Genomic DNA, 27627 nt, shown 5'->3' with positions numbered 1-27627 from the left:
TCAGCTTTAGCCACAGGTCCCGGCTATGACACGGGCTCAGCTGCTTGGTGCGCTGCCTAGTTCTGCACCTCCATGATACCTGCCCGTGGGGGTCCTGCCAGCAAGTATCGGATTAGGTATCGAGGACAGTTGCATGAGTACAAATACTTGTCCAAGTGTCCAGTATTGGGACATCCCTAGTGTGATGGACTGTGATTGGCTTAGACCCCCCCCCCCCCCCCATTAGGTCTGTGCACTGAACTTTTACAGTGTGTGAGGTCTGCCCAGCATCTTGCAAAGGTAGCAGAAAAATCCAGCACAATATTCAGCGCCAGCCCTGTCCACTAATAATCCACTAGGACCCATTCAGAGCTGAGGGCGATTCCTATAATACTCATACAGGGCGAGAATCCCTCACACAGTGCTGCGCAAACAACAAGGACAGCCAGAGTATAATACAGGATATAACTCAGGATCAGTACAGGATAAGTAATGTATGTACACAGTGACCTCACCAGCAGAATAGTGAGTGCAGCTCTGGAGTATAATACAGGATATAACTCAGGATCAGTACAGGATAAGTAATGTAATGTATGTACACAGTGACCTCACCAGCAAAATAGTGAGTACAGCTCTGGAGTATAATACAGGATATAACTCAGGATCAGTACAGGATAAGTAATGTAATGTATGTACACAGTGATCTCACCAGCAGAATAGTGAGTGCAGCTCTGGAGTATAATACAGGATATAACTCAGGATCAGTACAGGATAAATAATGTAATGTGTGTACACAGTGACCTCTCCAGCAGAATAGTGAGTACAGCTCTGGAGAATACAAAATATTACAAGAGATAGTCCCAAAAGGCATTATAAACCCTCTAGAACAGTGGTCTTCAACCTGCGGACCTCCAGATGTTGCAAAACTTACAACTCCCAGCATGCCCGGACAGCCAACGGCTGTCCGGGCATGCTGGGGGTTGTAGTTTTGCAACATCTGAAGGTCCGCAGGTTGAAGACCACTGCTCTTGAACATCTAACCTTGTAAGATTTAAAAATAATTAGTGCCATTTAAGTGTTCACTTTTAACAGTCCAGTTATGAAGTCTTAAGGGGTTCTTAAGGGTGTATTGTGTCTTTTGGGAACATCTCGTGTTTTATTCTAGTTGCACCCTCCCCTCCCTTAGTTGTGTATTAATACAGAATATTGTGACCACACGTTTATAACACTGGTTTATTGTATATATTGCATCACAAAGAAAAGCTGAACCGCAGGTTAGTGGAGTGTGGAGATTTTGGCTGCAGAACACGGTTCATTTTAACACTTGAGGAAAAGCTGTAATACAGAAACCAACACTGGAAATACGGAAGTACAAGAAGTGCTTAAATACAAATAACCAAGAGACGTTCATCCTCAAAACTCCGCATTGAATGGATAATCCTTGTGCTTCCTCGCTCTAAAAAGAGAAGAGAACATTTCATTAGTCTCATTTACATAAAACAATGCAGAAGTTTCCCTAATTCACACAATACGGCAGAGAATTTAAAGAGTTACTGTATTTAGTAAGAACATTTAGAAGAAAATAAAATGCTTAAAATCAGTGTAGTATATAGTAATGTGCCCTAAGACCTGTATACATAATAATGTATTGATCTATGTATTACTTTGATGAGTCATTCTAAATTTCTGAGGCTGGGGGTGTTTCCCCTGGAGTATGATGAGCTCCTTTCCTTGCTCATTTTCACATTTGCAAAGTTTTCTACCGAAACGCATGCTCTATATATCTCTAATGCAGCCATGTAAAACTATATGGTGTAAGGACAGAAGAAAAACCTGCACTTTGTGCCAAAAAGTAAGATTTTTACAGCTTTATAACCAAAATGCATGCTTTTATAACCCTAAAGCCATACAAATTCCAGATCCCTGGTGCGGGCTGCAAAATTTCATTCCGTGGGCCGGGAGTTTTAGACCCCCGATGTAGAGGGTCCATTGTACATCGGTCAACTTACAGTGGAGTATCGGAATAGCTGCTGCAGACGACACGTCCTCCATGGGTATTGGAGAGGGCCACGTCATAGTGAACCACCGAGACAACAGCCACTTACGTGGCGGACTCCAAGGGTGGCTGGAGGTGAAGGGAACAGGCAGACTGCTGCCAGAGTTATTGTTAATCCCCGAGAGAGGTCAAGGGCAGCATTGCACACAAAAATGATTACTGTCCCCACTGAACCTCCGGCAGAACTGCAAAAACACAGCGAAAGTGGCCAACGGGAGCAAGGGAAAGTGGTGAAAAACCCGAATAAAAGGTTACTCTGGAACTGGAGCTAAAAGCAATTAGTGCTGACTAAGTCGTCAGCTCATGTGCTCACAATGGGACAATGCCCAAGGGCATGTGGCACAATACTCGGAATCTGCCCCTGTCCTCCAAAATCCATCTAATATAAGGTCCTCGGATATGGGACATATCAGATGAGAAACTAAGAACACATACTACACTTAATCCTACTCAAAAAGCCTGAGAAGTGAGCTTAGGAGAGTACTCTGCCCTACAGATAGGGGCACGGAGAAAGCCACAGACTACAGTAAGGCTGCAGTACTAACTTTTGGCCACCAGAGAGGTGGCATAGCACAAGAATGGATACAGAAGAGCTGCGTATGAAACTGCCACCAGAGGGCGCAGAGAGCCTGGGAAAATTGAAGTGATTTATTTTTTTCATTTACTTTGCAGAGCAGCTCTCTGGCACGGAACACCAGCCCCAGGAGATGCCGGAGACGGCCTAACAGAGTAAGGAGGAGGCCGGGGCTAAGAAGAGTGGGGAAAAAGACAGACCAGGCCAGGGCTATATGAACACATGGCCAGGTCACTGGGCCTTGCTGCAAAAGGGGGTGGGGGGGGGGGGGGGGGGGACATTTAGTGGGCGAACCCATTAATCCTGTAAACGTCGGAGGGGATGCGGTGGTTCAGCCCATCTGGTTGTCCCCTCCAACATGGTGCTGGAGGCCATGAGGGGTCCAGCCCAGCAACGTGTAATGGCGGCTGAGGAGCTGGGCACTACAGAACAAGGGGGACCCACCCTGAAGTCTTCAGTCAGCTGAAGGCCACACTGCATCGCGCCAAGCTGCCGTAGCGAGGTGGGCAGGGGAAAGTTGGGGACCTGGACCCAGGTTACTACCGTCAGGGGCTGACGGCCCATACTGTATGCACCGTGCCCCTTTGTCGCATGTGGGCGATCAGGTAGTGCCATGCTCCTGTCACCCAACCTAGAGAAAAAAAAAAAATAAAGCTAGAAAAAAAAAAAATAAAAAGACCAGGTCTGGAGAGAGCACTAGACCTGTGTCTGCCTCCTACTGACACTAAGCTAAAGCTGATTAGCTCAGTGCCTGTGGGCGGGGTTATCCTGCTGGGAGGAGCTGACTTTTGCCTAGCATCAGCGCCTCCTAGTGGACAGCAGCATAATACCCCATGGTCTCCTGTGTTCCCCAATGAGGAGACAATAAATAAATAAAAAATTAAGAAAAAACTGCAGGCTGTCTGCATCTTGTTTGTGCTCCGAGGCACAGAATGGATAGAATCACACCTCCCTACCCTCAGATATTTTGGTCCTTTTTTTGACTTAAAAAAGGCTGCATTTTTAGGATTCGTTTGCAAAATTAAAGACAGACTCCTAGTGGCCATTTTTTTTAAACCCTATTTTCAAATTTTTAGCAATTCCATTTTTTTTAATGAATTATATTAGTAACATTTTTTTTTTATTTAAATATAGAAAGAAATTGGGAATTGTAGTTCTACATCAGCTAATGACAAGAGCCATAGGTCACAGCACAGCTCTATAGCACATTACATTCAGCAACATAATTTGCTGTTTTTTTTGCCCCAGAATTTCTCATTTTAGTAAACCACTGAGATCAGGATGATATCCGGCCACTTGTCAAGCTGCCGCCCTCACTCCTAGATCAGTGGTCCTCAACCTGCGGACCTCCAGAAGTTGCAAAACTACAACTCCCAGCATGCCCGGACAGCCAACGGCTGTCCGGGCATGCTGGGAGTTGTAGTTTTGCAACATCTGGAGGTCCGCAGGTTGAAGACCACTGTTCCAGACAGCCAACATGGGAGCTGTAGTTTTGCAACATCTGGAGGGTCAGTTTGAAGACCACTGTTCTAGATAGTTGTCAGATGACACATCCCTGGCAACCAGTCCGAGCTACAGCGTCCGTGTCGTCCTACATCACCTTCCACCATTATTGCTGCTTATAGGTCCATAAAGATAACTGGTATATTTTACAGTCTCTTTATTTAGAGACCATTAAGATCCTTCCATGGAGAAACTGACATTCGGTCCCTCAGCTCCTTTCCTGTACAGACACCTTGGGTGATGCTACAATCTACAGCCGCAGCCTTTATACCAGTCAGAATTATTAATAGGTGTAAACTTACGAGGATAAGGCACAGACCCTCCAACCCCGATCAAAGCTGAAAATATCCTTCATCTCTTCTGGGGTCAACTCAAAGTCAAACACCTGAAGAGCACAAAACAGAAAGAAAGTCAATGAGGAGGAGGAGGATACAGTCCTGTACTGATCCAGAGTTATATCCTGTATTATACTCCAGAGCTGCACTCACTATTCTGCTGGTGAGATCACTGTGTACATACATTACATTACTTATCCTGTACTGATCCTGAGTTATATCCTGTATTATACTCCAGAGCTGTACTCACTATTCTGCTGGTGAGGTCACTGTGTACATACATTACATTACTTATCCTGTACTGATCCTGAGTTATATCCTGTATTATACTCCAGAGCTGTACTCACTATTCTGCTGGTGAGGTCACTGTGTACATACATTATATTACTTATCCTGTACTGATCCTGAGTTATATCCTGTATTATACTCCAGAGCTGTACTCACTATTCTGCTGGTGAGGTCACTGTGTACATACATTACATTACTTATCCTGTACTGATCCTGAGTTATATCCTGTATTATACTCCAGAGCTGTACTCACTATTCTGCTGGTGAGGTCACTGTGTACATACATTATATTACTTATCCTGTACTGATCCTTAGTTATATCCTGTATTATACTCCAGAGCTGTACTCACTATTCTGCTGGTGAGGTCACTGTGTACATTACATTACTTATCCTGTACTGATCCTTAGTTATATCCTGTATTATACTCCAGAGCTGTACTCCCTATTCTGCTGGTGAGGTCACTGTGTATATACATTACATTACTTATCCTGTACTGATCCTGAGTTATATCCTGTATTATACCCCAGAGCTGTACTCCCTATTCTGCTGGTGAGGTCACTGTGTACATACATTACATTACTTATCCTGTATTATACTACAGAGCTGTACTCACTATTCTGCTGGTGGGGTCACTGTGTACATACATTACATTACTTATCCTGTACTGATCCTGAGTTATATCCTGTATTATACTCCAGAGCTGTACTCACTATTCTGCTGGTGAGGTCACTGTGTACATACATTACATTACTTATCCTGTACTGATCCTGAGTTATATCCTGTATTATACTCCAGAGCTGTACTCACTATTCTGCTGGTGAGGTCACTGTGTACATACATTACATTACTTCTCCTGTACTGATCCTGAGTTATATCCTGTATTATACTTCAGAGCTGCACTCACTATTCTGCTGGTTGTTAATCTTGTCTAACATCATAGCCTCCACAGATTTTTACCTGGAAGTTCTCCACAATTCGTTCCGCGGTCACAGATTTGGGGATGACGACCACATTTCTCTGAATATGGAAGCGGATCAGGACCTGTTGGAATACAGTGAAGGTCGTCACACGTTGGGGCTAATGCTACAAGTCTCAAGATTATACAGACGTGCTCTGTGTGTCTGACACATTAAAGTTCATTGTTCGGAGGTTTAATGCACCGGGCTGCAATCTGTTACTTTCCAGCTGTTGCAAAACTACAACCCTCAGTCTTCAACTTTCAGGGTATTCTGGGGGTTTTGGCTTTACCACAGCTGGTAAGATACAGGTTGGAGACCAATATGTCTAATGCAGTGGTCTTAAGACTGTGGTCCTCTACATGTTGCAAAACTACAACTCCCAGCATGCCCGGACAGCCAATGGCTGTCCGGGTATGCTGGGAGTTGTAGTTTTGCAACACCTGGAGACCACTGGTGTCATGTTTAGAGCTGACAAAATATTCTGTTACCTGTGCTGCTGTTTTCTTATGTCTTGTAGCGATGTCTTTGATTTTGGGTTCTTCTAGAAGAGATGGGTCTTCTGGTTTGGCCCTAAGTAAAAAAAAAAAAAAAATTATAAGTATAATATTTTTTTATAGTTTTTTTTATTCTTTTATCTACTTTTATTCTTTTTTATTACTACTACATAAATACAAAATCTATTAATATAAATCTAAAATATATTTTATATTAATATATTTATAACAAAATGATAAAAAAATTGAAATAGAAAATTATATATATATATATATATATATATATATATATATATATATATATATATATATATATATATATATATATATATATATATATATATATATATATATATATATATATATATTTGCAACTGCACCACTTTCTCAGGTCTGCACAGGTTTTGATAATACTCTTATGCGTTGAACGTCTTAAGTATAGATGAGCGAACTTCCAGTAAATTCGATTCGTCACGAACTTCTCGGCTCGGCAGTTGATGACTTTTCCTGCATAAATTAGTTCAGCTTTCACGTGCTCCCGTGAGCTGGAAAAGGTGGATACAGTCCTTGGGAAGAGTCTCCTAGGACTGTAGCCACCTTTTCCAGCCCACCGGAAAGCTGAACTAATTTATTTCGGAAAAATCATCAACTGCCGAGCTGAGAAGTTCGTGACGAATCGAATTTACTGTAAGTTCGCTCATCTCTAGTCTTAAGTATTTGCTACAGGTTGAGAATTAGAACTGAAAACCGTCTATAGTGATCGATCTGCTGTATTTGGGTCCATGTATAGTATAAAGAGGGATCCAGGACCCTTCTGTATGATTCAGGGAGTGGAGAGGGATTGTCCCTTTACTAACCATGGACGGTCAGGTGACCCCAGGGGGCTGTAGGCGGTAACGGCGATTCCTTTAGACTGACAATACTCGATGAGTTTGTTCTGAGTCAGATACGGGTGACATTCAACCTGGAACAGAAAACAATGAGAAATTGGTCAGACAGTAAAGACCCAAACCAGACGGGCGACAAGTATCACGGAGGTCACAGGTACCTCATTTCCTCCACATCTCACTTTGTAATCAAAATTGAACAGCTATATAATAAAATGTATATTTTTATAAATATATTTTACATTTCTATTTTATATGTAAACAATACATAGTAATTTTATGTAAAAAAAAAAAAAACATTTTTTTGAGACGAGAAGGCAGCGCAGAGAAGGCAGCGCAGAGAAGGCAGCGCAGAGAAGGCAGCGCAGAGAAGGCAGCGCAGAGAAGGCAGCGCAGAGAAGGCAGCGCAGAGAAGGCAGCGCAGAGAAGGCAGCGCAGAGAAGGCAGCGCAGAGAAGGCAGCGCAGAGAAGGCAGCGCAGAGAAGGCAGCGCAGAGAAGGCAGCGCAGAGAAGGCAGCTTTTCATTCTGCTTGTTCCTATGTATCGGCCATCGCCTTCTGTGCCAAGAACTAAGTTCGGCCCCATCTATGGCTGCAGGTAGAGATAAGCAAAGTTACAGTGATTCGATTCGTCACGAACCTCTCGGCTTGGCAGTTCCCGACTATCCTGCATAAATTATTTCAGCTTTCAGGTAGATACAATCCTAGGAATTACCTTTTCCATTGAATTACTGTAACTTCGCTCGTCTCTAGCTGCAGCAGGAGCGCCCCCCCCCCCCCCCCCCCACTGACCTGTCAATCACATGAAGCTGCACTTTATCATCATCCACCTGTCAGACCAGCAGTCTAAAACCCGCTGTGCGGATGTCACTTACCTGGTTTACTGCGGGTTTGTACTTTAGACCGGGCTTGTTCAGCAGCTGCTCTATTTGGCTGTGATTGAAGTTAGAGATCCCGATGGCTTTCGCCAACCCGGCGTCCACCAGCTCCTCCATACCCTGTGTGCACAGAAACAAAGACATTACAGTATAATCAAGGGGCAGGAGACAACAACAACGTACAATTCTAAGTGTCAGGGAAGTTGCAGAGGATAGCCACAATATGTCCGCCCGGGACCTTAAAGGGGTAGTACTCCGGTGGAAATATATATTATATATTATATATATCATACATACATTCTTTAGGTCTTTATAAAAGTCAACTGGTGCCAGAAAAGTTAAACAGATTTGTAAATTATTTCTATTACAAAAAAAAAAAAAAAAAAAAATCTTTACCCTTCCAGTACTTTTTAGCAGCTGTATTCTTTGCTTTTTGAATTTCTTTTTTTGTCTTAGCCACAGTACTCTCTGCTGACACCTCTGTCCGTGTCAGGAACTGTCCAGAGCAGCATAGATTTGCTATGGGGATTTTCTCCTGCTCTGAACAGTTCCTGATACGGGCATCAGGTGTCAGCAGAGAGCACTGTGGACAAGACAAAAAAGAAATTGAAAGAGAACAGAATTTCTTCTGTAGCATACAGCTGGTATTAAGTACTGGAAGGATTAAGATTTTTTTAATAGAAGTAATTTACAAATCTGTTTAACTTTCTGGAGCCAAACATTTTATCGTCGCAGCTTCCCCCAGATGACTCCAATAAGGACGCACCTCACAATAGTTGAGGGAATCTACATTTAAGGGGCTCTCCGCTGCTGTTTTGCAACAGCTGGAGGCACGCTAGTTGGGAAACACTGCTGTGGAGTAACACCTGATTGATCTGGAAAAACCAATGCCCAGTTGTCCAATTTATTCACACATTTTCCAGGAAGAACAACAGTGGAACACTACAATACATATAGCTGTAAGATGCTCCAAAATTTAATAAAACCGATTGTCACGTGGCCTCTTTAGTGCCACAGTATCAGTGTTTTATTTAATTTTTTTTTTTTTTTTAAAGAGATAGCACTGCACCATACGGTAAGACCTACCTCCCAGGTGTTTAGGAAATGGGTGTCACTAGGTATCACCAGCCCCTCTTCGTCGGTGGGGAAAAACGCATCTCCGGCCTGCGACATAAATTACAGGTCAATAAATGTAGTAAATATATATATTTTTTTAACCACTATTTAGTTTGTAGGTTTAAAACTATGTAAATTATTTTCATACACAGAACAGGTGAAACAATACAATGCAGACTGCCTGCAGCCACCACTAGAGGGAGCTCACTGCATACAACTCAAACTTCTGTAGTGAGGTTCTCCCCCTAGTGGCAGATTCAGGCAATTGCAATATTACTTCTACTTTATGTAGGGCAGCGGTCTCCAGATGTTGCAAAACTACTACTCCCAGCGTGCCCGGACAGCCAACGGCTGTCCGGGCACGCTGGGAGTTGTAGTTTTGCAACATCTGGAGGTCCACAGTTTGAGACCACTGACGTAGAGGATATAGAGCTCTGTATCATAATCATATCATTAGTATATAAAAGCAGAATATTTGATATCCTGCCAACCAGTCCTTTATGGATTAACGCTGTTTTTTTATAGAAAATGTTCGCAAACAGCCATCGGTCACCTCGCTATCTTACCTTAAACCCTGTCGGCCAATGGATCAGGTAGAGGTCCAGGTAGTCCAGCTTTAAGGAGGCCAAGGTTTTTTCACAGGCTTCTCTCACCTTCGATTTTTCATGAAAAGTTGACCACAGCTATAAAAAATAAAAATAAAATAAATAAATAATAATAATAATAATAATAATAATAATAATAAATAAAATAATATTACTTAAATATTTTTTATTAATTCTCTTTACTGCTGGACTTCAATTATTTTTTTTTCATTATTTAAATAAATTGGACCGAACTGCAGTACCGGACACAGCCACATTGGCAAGAGTGGAATCTTGTAACGTCTTACCTTGCTGGTAACGAAGAGCTCCTCTCTCTTCAGCACGCCCTCCTTGATCTTCTGCTGGATGCCTTCCCCGACCTCGTTCTCGTTCTGATAGACAAAGGCGCAGTCGAGGTGCCTGTAGCCGACATCTAGGGCCTTAGTCACGGCTGCCGTCACTTTCCCAGGCTCGGACTGCAAAATGGAGATGGTCAGTTTACCCATCATGCACCATGTTTAGAACATGCACTAAATTAGCCCTTTCCATGCATTTTTTTTATTTTTTTTATTAGGGATGTCCCGATTCCCATACTAGTATAGGTATCGGGGCAGATACCAGCCATGTCCATGGTATTGGGGACTCGTTCAATGTCCCCGATACCAAATCTGGCCTGGAGCTTAAAAAAGCAGCAAGTCACCCACAACACATTCCAATATCTGGCTACGGATAACATTACTAGGCATGCTCTGTGACCTATTCAGGGGTCATTCTAGAGGGAGAGGGAAGCTGATCCCTGCTGTAAAGTCTAGATAAATATGGGGGGGGGGATAAGTTTGAGATCGCGGGGGTCCGCCCGCTGGGGCCCCCTGCGATCTCCTGAACGGAGCCCCGGCAGCCCGCGGGAAGGGGGCGTGTCGACCTCCGCACGAAGCAGCGGCTGACACTCCCCCTCAATACAACTCTATGGCAGAGCCGAAGCGCTGCCTTCGCCAATCTCCGGCTCTGCCATAGAGATGTATTGAGGGGGCGTGTCGGCCGCCGCTTCGTGCGGAGGTCGACACCCGCTATCTGGCCGGAGAGCCGGGGCCCCGTACAGAGAGATCGCAGGGGGCCCTAGCGGTCGGACCCCCCGCGATCTCAAACATATCCCCTATCCTTAGGATAGGGGATACGTTTTTCACCACTGGACTACCCCTTTAAGCTAAAATGAATGCACTCTATTGATTGCTTATTATAGACCCCTATGTGCTACTTCTGGCCTCGGCGGCGTCCTGAGCTGTCATCATGCACACTGATGGCGACGTTGCGTTGAGGACGTCACTCGTCATTGCGCAGCGCACAGCAATAGTGCAGGACGCCGCAGGAGCCAGAAGTAGTGCGGACCCCGGGAACAGGTAATTATTAAACCGGGGATGGGGGAGGCAATGGGGCAGCGGCGGTCTCTGGCCGGGGCGGTGCATTATCGGCAAGGTAATTGCCGATAACGTCCAAAGTCGTGAATATCAGCCAACATTCTACTGTTTTATTGAGCTGTATACAACTTCAATAGGGGCCAGTGTCGTCCATAGGCCTATATAGTGGCTCAGCACTGCTGAGTGATTTGGGGGGGGGGTCTCGCTCGGCCCTAATTGATGCCTTACAGAAGTGTCGTATCTTGGAGGATATAACATTACAGAGGCAGAGATGACACCTCAGGGAACATCGGAGGCCGTAATAAATTATCGGTCAGATATTTCGCTTTGCTACATCAAAAAACACGAGCATTACCCTCGCGTACAAAGTAATCTGTACTTTATGGTTATATAAACCTCATGTCCTGAATTCCCCCATAAACTAGAAAATCACAAGATTTATAGGAGATCACGTAGGCTTGTGCTTGTCCTCAGATTATCCTCATCGTGTAATGATTGCATTTTTTATTTGCCAAAAATATAAGCCAATTCGTTCAGTGGTTTTTCGAACATTCGCTCCGGATGTTTCCCGTTCCACCTGACCTGTTGCACAGCGATGGGATTGGACACTGATCCGGGGGGCGTCTGTCCCGCTATAAACACAAATACCATCACTGCTCCGATGGGCTGAACGTTCCTTGGCTCCAGACTCCTTCACCCAACATAGTTTTGCAACATCTGGAGGTCCGCAGGTTGGAGACCAATGGTATTGGAGGTTATACTCACCTGGGGGGGGGAGGTCTCTGTACATAGAAGTGGGTGGCATGCCCAACAGGCAGGTTGACAGTGGAACTCCTACATCCCTCGACATGGATGATTTTACCGTCCATTATTCCTCCCTAATGCGTTTGGGATTCAGCACAACAGCCAAGAGATCTGGCCGCCAGCTTTCATTAACTCTTCACAGAAGAGAGGACAGAACAGCGTGGAGGGAGCCACCGTCTCTATGGTGAGCTGTGAGGGTACCTGGTTTCGGAGCCTTTCCAGTTGTCAGAATGAACCTCAGAATACTGCTGCAGGGTGATTCGCTTCCCGGCCCATGACGTACTATAAAATCATGTGTTCAATGAGGGAGCATGAGAGGCACCCGGGAGTCAGGTCCACGTGACACCCAGCAGGCACCTGTTGGTAGTGACAGACATCACTCCCCCACTCCCTGATGTAATGGAAGGGGGTCAATCGGTTCTCAGGCCAGTCCAAGCTTGTACTAGGCCACCGTAAGTCAGCAATTAAAGGAGTAGTGCAGTGTTAGACACTTATCCCCTATCTGCAGGATAACTGATAGCAGGGGTTTGATCACTGGGACCCCCCACGATCTTGCATACAGAGAACCGGCATTGTCGCTGTTCTGTGTGGCTAAAGCGCTTGTCGGCAACATCACAAGGTCGATGACATGCCCCCTCCATACAGCTCTATGGGTGAGGCAGGAACATTGCATCTCCGCCTCGCCAAGTGAGATACATGTAGGGTCATAGCCGGGGCCCCATACAGGAGATCGCAGGAGGTCCCAGCGTTCACCCCCCCCAGACACTTAACCCCAATCCGCACGATAAGTGTAACACTGCAGATCTTTAATACAACCCGCCTTATTAAAGACGTCCCTAATAGAATTCAAAAATAAATTTTAATGTGCATATTTGGTATCACCATGTGCCGAATTGTCCAAACTATTAAACCACCACATTTGTGGCATAAATGCAAAAAGGATTCCAAAAGCAAAAATTCCGGAATTTTGATCACATCCCAGAGAAAAATTATATAAGAAGTGATCAAAAACTTAGTATCCAAAAGTGTTACTGGTAAAAACTACAGCATATGGTGCAAAAACAGAAAAACACTGAAAAAAAATAAAAAATAAATTTATATACGGTATAATAAAATATAATAAATAATAATAAATAAAATCCTGGCACATTTATTGCTTTTAGCTCAAAAAAAAGAAAGAAAAAAAAAATGTATAACAAAAAAATTGTCAAGCCCCGCATTACAATGCCAATGAGTGAGCAGGCGACAAGAACATGCTGGGAGTAGTAGTTCCCACAACACTGGTATAACATACTATTTTTTTGGAAGCACTGAGGCCTCATGTTTGACCACAGCTGGAAGTGAGGAGGATGAAGGAAGCGGCGGATTATTTCTTCTCACATCAGCAGCTTCCACTATTCTAGAACATGTTTATGGGCTTCTAACCACGGAGCCGATAAGATTCCCTACTAACGTTTAGCTATTGCTGAGGTTTCTCGCTCCATTCCTGATCCCTGTGCATGTCGGAGGAAGTCGCCCTGCAGCGTCAGCAGAAGGACGAGCAGCGGCTGTAGATAAAAGAAACATTCCAGTTTTTTTCCTGGCGCAGCCGTCATTAACTCCGGGTAATATAACCTACATACTAGTGCTGGACCCTCCAAGTCAATAAAAAAAAATAATTAAACTTACCCGTAATGGGGGTGGTCCGGCCATCCATCCATCCTTCCTGTAGTGTCCGGCAGCATTTCGGGTGGAGGGTGAACCAGTCCGGGCTGTCCTTCTCCGGGGGTCATCTTCTCCACTCCGGGCAGGCTCCGGCCTAGTACGCTGCCTAGACGCCGCGACGTCAGGTGCGTCGCTGCGCACGGACGTCACTGCAGCATTACTAGGCCGGAGGGGAGAAGAGGACCCCCGGAGAAGAAGGACACCCTCCACCCGGAATGCCGCCGGACACTACAGGAAGGATGGATGGCCCGGAACACCCTCCCCGGACGGTCCCTGCAGCAACTGGGAAGGCGAGTCCGGGTTCTGGGATGGACAGGGGTCTGTATAATATACTATACCTACAGTAGGCCCTCCAGCTGTTGCAAAACTACAACTCCCAGCATGCCCGGACAGCCAACGGCTGTCCGGGCATGCTGGGAGTAGTAGTTTTGCAACAGCTGGAGGCACCCCTAGTTGGGAAACACTGACCTATACTATACACTACTTTGTACTGTGTGCAGATGGTGTGTACAGCACCGTATTTACCTTATTTCTGCCGGCTTTTATCACCCCCATAAATGCTTGTGATCGTAGCCAGTGTCAGATAGGCGTGCCACGAGGTACACTATGCCCCACCGCCACCACGCCCACCCCTGGGACCGCTGTGTGATTGACAGGTCCCAGCGCATGCGCCCCTCAGCTCAGCAGTATATGGTATCCAGGCAAGTGCTCACTCAGTGCGCCTGCGCAGTGCTAGAGAGCGCACGTCCTCTTTGCCTCTAGTAACGGGGACTGTCCTGCGCGCGTTTGCAGGAGAGAAGAATGAAGCAGCAGGAGGATAACGGGCACGGAGTACAGTACATGAATTATAAAAGGTGCATATCTGAATAAACTTGTTTTTGGCTCACACGTTACCTGAGCTGAGGGGCACATGCGCTAGGACCTGTGTGTCAATCACACAGCGGTCCCAGCGTTGACCTATGGGGAGGTAAGCGGCGTGGCGGCGGGGCATAGTGTACCGCGTGCCACACCTATCCGACTGTCAGTGGCTGCGATCAAAAGCATTTTTTTTTGGTGTGATAAAAGCCGGAAAAAAAGGTAAATACGGTGCTGTACACAGTACAAAGGCTGCGTGTAGGTTTTAGGGATCGACTGATTATCGGTTTGGGCGATATTATCGATTTTGGACGTTATCGGTATCGCCAATTACCTTGCCGATAATCCGATAATGCCCCCCCCCAGCCAGAGACCGTCGCTGCCCCATTGCCTCCCCCATCCCCAGTTTTATAATTACCTGTTCCCGGGGCCCGCGCTACTTCTGGCTCCTGCGGCGTCCTGCGTTACGCTGTGCACTGCGCAATGACCAGTGACGTCCTCAACGCTACTCCTTTAAGCCATATTAACTGCAATTTCATCATTAAAGCTGCGTATGGGCAAGTTGACACTCTGAAGATGTTAAAGGGTTCTCTGCCCATAGACATCTTATCCCCCTATCTAAAGGATAGGGGATAAGATGTGTGACTACGTGGGTCCTGCCGCTGGGACCCCCGCGATCTCTGTGCAGCACCCAGCGTTCGTTTAGAACGCTGTGTGCGGGCATCTGGGGTTGTGACGTCACGCCAAACCCCCCTCAATGCAAGACTATGGGAGGGGGCGTGGCGGCTGCCACGCCCCCTCCCATAGTCTTGCATTGAGGGGGTGTGGTGTGATGGCACGAGGGGGCGTGGTCGCGACGTCACAACCCCCCCCCCCCCCACCCCGCTCCAAGCAACAAAATGTTCCGAACGCCGGGGCAGCGAAGTACCCCATTAACTAAAAACCATCTGAACCATGATATTTGAGACCAACAAGACAGATTCAACAAATCTTACCCTGAGAATTCATTGATCGGAACCAGAGCGCCACACACCGTATTGGGGCCTTCAGGCCATTGATTAACCTAGATTCCTTCTGTTCGGAATAAAACCAGAACGCGGCCTCTGCCCAATATTAATAACCCCGCAGCCGCAGATCATTTATAACCTATTAATAGCCGCACCATCTGCTGCCACCGGAATGCCGCCCCGCACATCAACGTTCTCAGGAGGCTTTACTGTTGGACATACGACAACTTTCATCGTTCTGTATACAGGGCTGTATGAGGACTCATTTTTTTGCGCCGTGGTCTGTAGTTTTTATTTGTACCATTTTGTTTTGATGGGACTTTTTGATCTATTCGGCGATACCACATAAGTTTATTTAATGGGAAAAGGGGGGTAAGTTCAAACGCTTATTACTGAAGGGGTTAAAATCACAAACTTTTTTTTTTATACACTTTTTTTAGTCACCATAGTGGACTATTACAATACTTAGAATTCATAGCATAGATCAGTGTCATCAGTGCTCCGCTGCTCCTGTCTGCATGGCAGGTTTGGGGCAATAGGAAGGCGGAGGCGGCAGGTAAGCACCCTCCCGGGGGGAGAAGAAGATCTGAATATTTTGAACCCTGTAACTATGGAGACAACGTATGTGAGCGCACGATGTCAACATGAAACACAAACATCTCCGTGCCAAGCGGGCGCAAGACACGGCATGAACTGAACATTTAGGGGTCTGTTCACACAGGAACAACAAACAATGAAGATTTCTCGCAAATTTGCCACATTGAAACCCCAATACGGAGTTCCGATTTAGCTACGGCCGTGTTCACACTGCGTTTTTAGCGACATGGTCAACTAGGCTAATGTGTGTGCAAATAAAGTTAGAAAAAAAAATAAAAATTATATATACATACACATATACACACACACATACAGTGGTCCCTCAACATACAATGGTAATTCGCTCCAAACGACCCATCGTTTGTCGAATCCATCGTATGTTGAGGGATCCGTGCAATGTAAAGTATAGGAAGCTGTACTCACCTGTCCCCTCCACTCCGGACCAGGTCCTCACCGCTCCCGATGCTGTCCCAGGGGCTCCCGATGCTGTCCCGCTGCTCCGGTATCTTCTTCTCGATCCTCCGGCTTCTTCCGCATCTTCTGCAGGGTCCGGGCCTCGCTTTCTGGTGACGTTATTACGCTGATGCGCCGGCACGGCGTGCGTAGTGACGTAATAACGACGCCAGAAAGCGAAGCCCGGACCCTGGAGAAGATGCAGAAGACGCCGGAGGATCGCGAAGTGGACCCGGAGCAGCGGGAATAGGTAAGTGGACCTGTCCGGGATGCTTACACTGCTATCCGACAGCAGCTTAAGCATTTTGCACTGTCGGATAGCAATTAATGCGATGGCCCCAACATGATAAAAATCGACATACGATGCTTTTATATATGTCGGGGGCCATCGCATGCCGGGGGGGGGGGGTTGGGTTAGTGAGTGAATATATATATATATATATATATATATATATATATATATATATATATATATATATATATATATATATATATATATATATATATATATATATATATATATATATCTATATATCTATCTATCACACATACACTATAAAAAATAAAAAACGCATTGAACGATACCAAAAATGCGGGCCTCGCAGCATTGTCAGCGACCAAACGTGGCTGTGTTCACACTGCGTTTTTAGTGTCATTTCACACTCAAATTTAGCTCTGCGCAGAAACATGGTCAACTAAGCTAATGTGTGCGCAAAGTTATAAAAAAAAACCACATACACATTATATAAAATATAAAAATTGAAACCGCATTGAACGGTAACAAAATCGCAGGCGTCGCAGCATTGACAGCGACCAAACGCTAAGTGGATAGAACACGATCCAAAAGGCGTAAAACGGACGAGTATAATGGCAACTAAGTATTTCCAGTATTTGTACCTAAAAGTCATGTGACCGGAGTTGTGGCCCCTTGTGGCACAAGGAGATAGAAATAATAAAGGGTTAAGCGCACACACTATAATACAGTTTCCCAACCAGGGAGCCTCCAGCTGTTGCAAAACTCCATCTCCCAGCATGCCCAGACAGCTGAAGGCTTTCTGGGCATGCTGGGAGTTGTAGTTTTGCAACAGCTGGAGGCACCCTGGTTGGGAAACTAGGCTGCATTCATTCACACCTCGTTTTCAGCCTACGGTTGCCGGATCCGGCTGGGGGAGGGAAAGACTGGGTGCTTCCGTACCCCAGCCGGATCGGGCGGGAATCCAATTACTTTAATGAGCCGACCGGAGTCAAACTAAACTATCAAACACATGTGTACAAATTTTTACCCGTAAACGGTTCGAAAAAATTGTGTTCGGTTGCATCAGTTTTTTTTTTTTTAAAAAGGAGAAAATAATTTTATTTTTACTTTTCACTCTATTGTGAATAAAGTTTCACTTGTTTGATTGAAATTCCCAAGAAAAAAAAAAAACTGTGCAAAGTCAAAAAACGTATGGTGCCAACCGGATGGAACCGTACGCACACACAGGTCTGTACGATTCCCATTTTAAAAATAAACCGTATACGGTTAAAAACACGGTTTTTTCAACCGGCCAAAAAATAAATTAAAACACGTGGTAGGCCACGGTTTTCTGTCCGGAAAAGAAGAAAAAATGTAAAAAAAAAAAAATAATAATAATGGAGACAACCGTACACATTATGATTAAGGCTGGGGTCACATCACGTTTTTGCCAGTTTACAATCCGTTTTTTCTAAAGAAAACTGTACGGTAAAACAGATGGAACAGTATGGGATAAAGTAAACAGTATGCGTTTTTAAACTGTATACTGTTATTTTATACTGCACACAGTTCTGTCCGTTTTTATTAAAAAATAAATAAAAATAAAAAAAAGTTTTTGATAATTTTGTTCATTTTTAATGGGAGGGGATTTTTTGGGATGCAAACGCACATGTGCAAAGTAAAAACCGTATACGTTGGAACCGTATACATGTGCGTTTCCCATTGACGTCCATGTTAAAAAAAAAAAACGTATGCGGTTGCAGTACGGTTTTTAAACCAAAGACGAAAACGTGGTCAACCACAGTTTTGACTCCGGTTTAAAAAAACAGTACCGCAACCACATACGTTTTTTTTTTTTTTTTTTTTAACATGGACGTCAATGGGAAACGCACATGTATACGGTTCCATACGGGAAAACGTATACGGTTTTTACTTTGCACATGTGCGTTTGAATCCTAAAATCCCCACCCAACACCCCTCCCATTAAAAATGGACAATTTTATCAAAAACATGTTTTTTTTCTATAAAAACGGGCAGAACTGTGTGCACTTTAAAAACAGTATACAGTTTACTTTTTCCCCATACTGTTCCATCCGTTTTTTTTGCCATACGTTTTCTTTAGAAAAACAGATTGAATGTGGGCACAGTTTTCTGTACGATTGCACACTTTTTTTTCTCGAAGAAACCGTATGGCAAAACCGTATAGAAAAACCGTGGTGTGAAGCCACCCTTATATAGTGTGTGCGCTTAACCCTTTATCTCTGTAGCTCCTTATACCACAAATGGCCACAGCGCTGGTCACATGACATGACCGGTCACATGACTTTTTCGGTACCCTGGTCAGAAAACATTGCTATAATATAAAGAGATATAAATGGAGACCCGTATATAAGGGTAGGGTGCGGTACCGCCGCCTCACCTTCCATGTCCCCAGGCCCAGGATGGGCATCTTGGCCCCGGTGTTGAGCTCCACAAACTCGGGTCCCTTCATGTCGGCGGCCGCGCTCTGTCTGACTGGATGACGCCCGCGCCACTGCACAAGCCTCAACTGACAACCGAAGCCGAGCGCTGATTGGCTGCCGGGAGGGTGTGAGACGGAGCTAATTGGCTGGAGGAGGAGCGTGGTGGGCGGAGACTGTGAGCCCGTGATTGTCAGGACATGAACCTGTGGAAAGTTTAACCCCTCCGGCGCCGGAGGCTTCTGACAGCGCCCACGTGATGCTGGTGGTGATGAAGGGGTATGTGTATGGCGCATTAGTTTACCTGTAGCCCCGGACCATGTATAGGCGTATAATAAATCATATAGGAGCCCACTGAGTTCTATGGGGGAGATTTATCAAATCCTGTACAGAAGAAAACTTCAACCAATCAGCTCGCTTCTTTCATTTTCAACAAGACCTCTGCAAAATGAAAGAAGCGATCTGATTGGTTGCTATGGGCAACTTTTCCTTTGCGCTGTACAGTAACCCCCCGACCTACGATGGCCCTGACATATGATAAAATCAACATACGATGCTTTTATATGTCAGGGCCATCGCATTAACTGCTATCCGACAGCGCAAAATGCTTAAGCTGCTGTCGGATAGCAGTGTAAGCATCCCGGACAGGTCCACTTACCTATTCCTGCTGCTCCGGGTCCACTTCGGGATCCTCCGGTGTCTTCTGCATCTTCTCCGGGGTCCGGGCTTCGCTTTAACGTCACCAGAAAGCGAGGCCCGGACCCCGCAGAAGATGCGGAAGAAGCCGGAGGATCGCAAAGAAGACACCGGAGCAGCGGGACAGCATCGGGAGCCCCTGGGACAGCATCGGGAGCCCCTTGGACAGGATCGGGAGCCCCTGGGACAGCATCGGGAGCCCCTGGGACAGCATCGGGAACCCCTGGGACAGCATCGGGAGCCCCTGGGACAGCATCGGGAGCCCCTGGGACAGGATCGGGAGCCCCTGGGACAGGATCGGGAGCCCCTGGGACAGGATCGGGAGCCCCTGGGACAGCATCGGGAGCCCCTGGGACAGCATCGGGAGCCCCTGGGACAGGATCGGGAGCCCCTGGGACAGCATCGAGAGCCCCTGGGACAGCATCGGGAGCCCCTGGGACAGCATCGGGAGCCCCTGGGACAGCATCGAGAGCCCCTGGGACAGCATCGGGAGCCCCTGGGACAGCATCGGGAGCCCCTGGGACAGCATCGGGAGCCCCTGGGACAGCATCGGGAGCCCCTGGGACAGCATCGGGAGCCCCTGGGACAGCATCGGGAGCCCCTGGGACAGCATAGGGGGCCCCTTGGACACCATCGGGAGCCCCTGGGACAGGATCGGGAGCCCCTGGGACACCATCGGGAGCCCCTGGGACAGCATCGGGAGCCCCTGGGACAGGATCGGGAGCCCCTGGGACAGCATCGGGAGCCCCTGGGACAGCATCGGGAGCCCCTTGGACAGCATCGGGAGCCCCTGAGACACCATCGGGAGCCCCTGGGACAGCATCGGGAGCCCCTGGGACAGGATCGGGAGCCCCTGGGACAGGATCCGGAGCCCCTGGGACAGCATCGTGAGCCCCTGGGACAGCATCGTGAGCCCCTGGGACAGCATCGGGAGCCCCTGGGACAGCATCGTGAGCCCCTGGGACAGCATCGTGAGCCCCTGGGACAGCATCGGGAGCCCCTGGGACAGGATCGGGAGCCCCTAGGACAGCATCGGGAGCCCCTGGGACAGCATCGGGAGCCCCTGGGACAGCATAGGGAGCCCCTGGGACAGCATCGTGAGCCCCTGGGACACCATCGGGAGCCCCTGGGACAGGATCGGGAGCCCCTGGGACACCATCGGGAGCCCCTGGGACAGCATCGGGAGCCCCTGGGACAGGATCGGGAGCCCCTGGGACAGCATCGGGAGCCCCTGGGACAGCATCGGGAGCCCCTTGGACAGCATCGGGAGCCCCTGAGACACCATCGGGAGCCCCTGGGACAGCATCGGGAGCCCCTGGGACAGGATCGGGAGCCCCTGGGACAGGATCCGGAGCCCCTGGGACAGCATCGTGAGCCCCTGGGACAGCATCGTGAGCCCCTGGGACAGCATCGTGAGCCCCTGGGACAGCATCGTGAGCCCCTGGGACAGCATCGGGAGCCCCTGGGACAGGATCGGGAGCCCCTAGGACAGCATCGGGAGCCCCTGGGACAGCATCGGGAGCCCCTGGGACAGCATAGGGAGCCCCTGGGACAGCATCGTGAGCCCCTGGGACACCATCGGGAGCCCCTGGGACAGGATCGGGAGCCCCTGGGACACCATCGGGAGCCCCTGGGACAGCATCGGGAGCCCCTGGGACAGCATCGGGAGCCCCTGGGACACCATCGGGAGCCCCTGGGACAGCATCGTGAGCCCCTGGGACAGGATCGGGAGCCCCTGGGACAGCATTGGGAGCGGTGAGGACGCGGTCCGGAGCGGCGGGGACAGGTGAGTATTAAATGCACTTTTTACATTGCACGGATCCCTCAACATACGATGGATTCGACAAACGATGGGTCTTTTGGAACGAATTACCATTGTATGTTGAGGGATCACTATATATATATACAGTACAGACCAAAAGTCTGGACACCTTTTCATTCAGAGTTTTCTTTATTTTCATGACTATGAATATTGTAGATTCACACTGAAGGCATCAAAACTATGAATTAGAGGAGAACTCCAGAACATAAAAATTGTTGCCCATAGTGCCGGCAGTAAAAAAGATAAAGATGTACCTACCTTCCTCCGCTCCCCCGCGGGCTCCGGTAACCGGCTCCAGTCTCCGCCGCGCCGCGATCCTCTTCCTGGTTGCCGGTGGTCGGTGAGTCATACTGCGCTCAGCCAATCACCAGCCGCAGTGAAGTCGCGACTCGGCCGGCGATAGGCTGAGCGGCAGGGTGACGTTTTCGGCCCCGGCAGCAGGTGCCGGTGTAGTGAAGAATTTTGTGTCCTGAAGCGTTTTCACACTGCCGCTCAGCCTATCCCCAGCCGAGCCGGGACTTCACTGCGGCTGGTGATTGGCTGATTCATCCGACCACCGGCAACCAGGAAGTGGATTGCGGCGGAGACCGGAGTCGGTTACCGGAGGCCCCGGCAGAGCGGAGGAAGGTATGTACATCTTTATTTTTTTTACTGCCGGCAGTATGGGCGACAATTTTTATATTCCGGAGTTCTCCTTTAACACATGTGGAATTATAGACATAACAAAAAAAGTGAGAAAATCTGTCATATTCCAGGTTCTTCCACCTTTTCCTCTGATTCCTGCTTCGCACACTCTTGGATTCTCTTGATGAGCTGTAGTCACCTGAAATGGTCTCCAATAGTCCTGAAGGAGTTCCCATGATGCTTAGCACTTGTTGGCCCTTTTTGCCTTCACTCTGCGGTCCAGCTCACCCCAAACCATCTGGATTGGGTTCAGGTCCGGTGACTGTGGAGGTCAGGTCATCTGGGGCCGCACCCATCACTCTCCATCTTGGTCACATAGTCCTTACACAGCCTGGAGGGGTTTGGGGTCATTGTCCTGTTGGAAAATAAATGATGGTCCAACGAAATGCAAACCGGATGGAATAGCAGCCGCTGCAAGATGCTGTGGTAGCCATGCTGGGTCAGTATGCCTTCAGAATAAATCCACAACAGTGTCACCAGCAAAGCACCCCCACACCATCACACCTCCTCCTCCACACCATCACACCTCCTCCTCCACACCATCACACCTCCTCCTCCACACCATCACACCTCCTCCTCCACACCATCACACCTCCTCCTCCACACCAGCACACCTCCTCCTCCACACCAGCACACCTCCTCCTCCACACCAGCACACCTCCCCCTCCACAACAGCACACCTCCTCCTCCACACCATCACACCTCCTCCTCCACACCATCACACCTCCCCCTCCACACCTTCACACCTCCTCCTCCACACCATCACACCTCCTCCTCCACACCATCACACCTCCTCCCCCGCACCATCACACCTCCTCCTCCACACCATCACACCTCCTCCCCCACACCAGCACACCTCCTCCTCCACACCATCACACCTCCTCCTCCACTCCATCACACCTCCTCCTCCACACCATCACACCTCCTCCCCCGCACCATCACACCTCCTCCTCCACACCATCACACCTCCTCCCCCACACCATCACACCTCCCCCTCCACACCAGCACACCTCCCCCTCCACACCAGCACACCTCCTCCTCCACACCATCACACCTCCTCCCCCGCACCATCACACCTCCTCCTCTACACCAGCACACCTCCTCCTCCACACCAGCACACCTCCCCCTCCACACCAGCACACCTCCTCCTCCACACCATCACACCTCCTCCTCCACACCATCACACCTCCTCCTCCACACCATCACACCTCCTCCCTCGCACCATCACACCTCCTCCTCTACACCAGCACACCTCCTCCTCCACACCATCACACCTCCTCCTCTACACCAGCACACCTCCTCCCCCACACCATCACACCTTCTCCCCCACACCATCACACCTCCTCCTCCACACCAGCACACCTCCTCCTCCACACCATCACACCTCCTCCTCCACACCATCACACCTCCTCCTCCACATCATCACACCTCCTCCTCCACACCATCACATCTCCCCCTCCACACCAGCACACCTCCCCCTCCACACCATCACACCTCCTCCTCCACACCATCACACCTCCTCCCCCACACCATCACACCTCCTCCCCCACACCATCACACCTCCTCCCCCACACCATCACACCTCCTCCCCCACACCATCACACTTCCTCCTTCACACCAGCACACCTCCTCCTCCACACCATCACACCTCCTCCTCCACACCATCACACCTCTTCCACACCAGCACACCTCCTCCTCCACACCATCACACCTCCTCCCCCACACCAGCACACCTCCTCCATCACACCTCCCCCTCCACACCAGCACACCTCCTCCTCCACACCAGCACACCTCCTCCTCCACACCATCACACCTCCTCCTTCACACCATCACACCTCCTCCCCCACACCATCACACCTCCTCCTCCACACCATCACACCTCCTCCTCCACACCAGCACACCTCCTCCTCCACACCATCACACCTCCTCCTCCACACCATCACACCTCCTCCCCCACACCATCACACCTCCTCCCCCACACCATCACACCTCCTCCCCCACACCATAACACCTCCTCCCCCACACCAGCACACCTTCTCCTCCACACCAGCACACCTCCTCCTCCACACCATCACACCTCCTCCTCCACACCATCACACCTCCTCCTCCACACCATCACACCTCCTCCTCCACACATCACACCTCCTCCCCCACACCATCACACCTCCTCCCCCACACCAGCACACCTCCTCCAACACACCTCCTCCTCCAAACCAGCACACCTCCTCCTCCACACCGGCACACCTCCTCCTCCACACGATCACACCTCCTCCCCCACACCATCACACCTCCTCCCCCACACCATCACACCTCCTCCCCCACGCCATCACACCTCCTCCTCCACACCAGCACACCTCCTCCTCCACACCATCACACCTCCTCCTCCACACCATCACACCTCCTCCTCCACACCAGCACACCTCCTCCTCCACACCATCACACCTCCTCCTCCACACCAGCACACCTCCTCCTAAACATCATCACACCTCCTCCCCCACACCATCACACCTCCTCCTCCACACCAGCACACCTCCTCCTCCACACCATCACACCTCCTCCTCCACACCAGCACACCTACTCCTCCACACCATCACACCTCCTCCTCCACACCATCACACCTCCTCCTCCACACCAGCACACCTCCTCCTCCACACCATCACACCTCCTCCACACCATCACACCTCCTCCCCCACACCATCACACCTCCTCCTCCACCACACCATCACACCTCCTCCCCCACACCATCACACCTCCTCCCCCACACCATCACACCTCCTCCCCCACACCATCACACCTCCTCCCCCACACCATCACACTTCCTCCTTCACACCAGCACACCTCCTCCTCCACACCATCACACCTCCTCCTTCACACCTCTTCCACACCAGCACACCTCCTCCTCCACACCATCACACCTCCTCCCCCACACCAGCACACCTCCTCCATCACACCTCCCCCTCCACACCAGCACACCTCCTCCTCCACACCAGCACACCTCCTCCTCCACACCATCACACCTCCTCCTCCACACCAGCACACCTCCTCCTAAACATCATCACACCTCCTCCCCCACACCATCACACCTCCTCCTCCACACCAGCACACCTCCTCCTCCACACCATCACACCTCCTCCTCCACACCAGCACACCTACTCCTCCACACCATCACACCTCCTCCTCCACACCATCACACCTCCTCCTCCACACCAGCACACCTCCTCCTCCACACCATCACACCTCCTCCACACCATCACACCTCCTCCCCCACACCATCACACCTCCTCCTCCACCACACCATCACACCTCCTCCCCCACACCATCACACCTCCTCCCCCACACCATCACACCTCCTCCCCCACACCATCACACCTCCTCCCCCACACCATCACACTTCCTCCTTCACACCAGCACACCTCCTCCTCCACACCATCACACCTCCTCCTTCACACCTCTTCCACACCAGCACACCTCCTCCTCCACACCATCACACCTCCTCCCCCACACCAGCACACCTCCTCCATCACACCTCCCCCTCCACACCAGCACACCTCCTCCTCCACACCAGCACACCTCCTCCTCCACACCATCACACCTCCTCCTTCACACCATCACACCTCCTCCCCCACACCATCACACCTCCTCCTCCACACCATCACACCTCCTCCTCCACACCAGCACACCTCCTCCTCCACACCATCACACCTCCTCCTCCACACCATCACACCTCCTCCCCCACACCATCACACCTCCTCCCCCACACCATCACACCTCCTCCCCCACACCATAACACCTCCTCCCCCCACACCAGCACACCTTCTCCTCCACACCAGCACACCTCCTCCTCCACACCATCACACCTCCTCCTCCACACCATCACACCTCCTCCTCCACACCATCACACCTCCTCCTCCACACATCACACCTCCTCCCCCACACCATCACACCTCCTCCCCCACACCAGCACACCTCCTCCAACACACCTCCTCCTCCAAACCAGCACACCTCCTCCTCCACACCGGCACACCTCCTCCTCCACACGATCACACCTCCTCCCCCACACCATCACACCTCCTCCCCCACACCATCACACCTCCTCCCCCACGCCATCACACCTCCTCCTCCACACCAGCACACCTCCTCCTCCACACCATCACACCTCCTCCTCCACACCATCACACCTCCTCCTCCACACCAGCACACCTCCTCCTCCACACCATCACACCTCCTCCTCCACACCAGCACACCTCCTCCTAAACATCATCACACCTCCTCCACACCATCACACCTCCTCCCCCACACCATCACACCTCCTCCTCCACACCATCACACCTCCTCCTCCACCACACCATCACACCTCCTCCTCCACACCAGCACACCTCCTCCTCCACACCATCACACCTCCTCCTCCACACCAGCACACCTCCCCTTCCACACCAGCACACCTCCTCCTCCACACCAGCACACCTCCTCCTCCACACCAGCACACCTCCTCCCCCACACCATCACACCTCCTCCTCCACACCATCACACCTCCTCCTCCACATCAGCACACCTCCTCCTCCACACCATCACACCTCCTCCTCCACACCATCACACCTCCTCCCCCCACACCATCACACCTCCTCCCCCACACCATCACACCTCCTACCCCACACCATCACACGTCCTCCCCCCACACCAGCACACCTCCTCCTCCACACCAGCACACCTCCTCCTCCACACCATCACACCTCCTCCTCCACACCATCACACCTCCTCCTCCACACCAGCACACCTCCTCCTCCACACCATCACACCTCCTCCCCCACACCATCACACCTCCTCCCCCACACCATCACACCTCCTCCTCCACACCAGCACACCTCCTCCTCCACACCATCACACCTCCTCCTCCACACCAGCACACCTCCTCCTCCACACCAGCACACCTCCTCCTCCACACCAGCACACCTCCTCCTCCACACCATCGTACCTCCTCCCCCACACCATCACACCTCCTCCTCCACACCATCACACCTCCTCCTCCACACCATCACACCTCCTCCTCCACACCAGCACACCTCCCCCTCCACATCATCACACCTCCTCTTCCACCACACCATCACACCTCCTCCTCCACACCATCACACCTCCTCCTCCACACCATCACACCTCCTCCTCCACATCATCACACCTCCTCCTCCACACCATCACACCTCCTCCTCCACACCAGGACACCTGTGAAGTGAAAACCATTTCAGGTG

General features: G+C 49.7%; 2 protein-coding genes across 4 annotated transcripts in view; one reads left to right on the top strand and one right to left on the bottom strand.

The window, feature by feature from the left end:
• Positions 1–1196: 1196 nt before the first annotated feature.
• Positions 1197–19302, bottom strand: AKR1B1 (aldo-keto reductase family 1 member B). The gene is made up of 10 exons (XM_056517659.1): positions 19143–19302; positions 9962–10129; positions 9636–9752; positions 9040–9117; positions 7951–8073; positions 7047–7153; positions 6184–6265; positions 5694–5777; positions 4415–4497; positions 1197–1435 (listed from the first exon to the last, which is right to left on the bottom strand). The coding sequence occupies exons 1-10, from the start codon at positions 19212–19214 to the stop codon at positions 1393–1395; spliced, it is 957 nt and encodes a 318-aa protein (XP_056373634.1). The 5' UTR covers positions 19215–19302; the 3' UTR covers positions 1197–1392.
• Positions 19303–19350: 48 nt separating this feature from the next.
• The window catches only part of LOC130267633 (aldo-keto reductase family 1 member C3-like), a 62603-nt gene continuing 54326 nt past the window's right edge, over positions 19351–27627 (top strand). The window contains exon 1 of one of the 3 annotated variants that reach the window (XM_056517676.1): positions 19351–19461. The gene's annotated coding sequence lies outside the window, so the exon portion shown is untranslated. The remainder of the gene's footprint in view (positions 19462–27627) is intronic. The other 2 variants (XM_056517679.1, XM_056517677.1) reach the window with 2 other exon arrangements.

This window comes from Hyla sarda, chromosome 4, assembly GCF_029499605.1.
Source record: "Hyla sarda isolate aHylSar1 chromosome 4, aHylSar1.hap1, whole genome shotgun sequence".
Lineage (NCBI taxonomy): Eukaryota > Metazoa > Chordata > Amphibia > Anura > Hylidae > Hyla > Hyla sarda.
The sequence above is the reverse complement of the archived record's forward strand: the minus strand, read 5'-3'. Positions and strand labels throughout refer to the sequence as shown.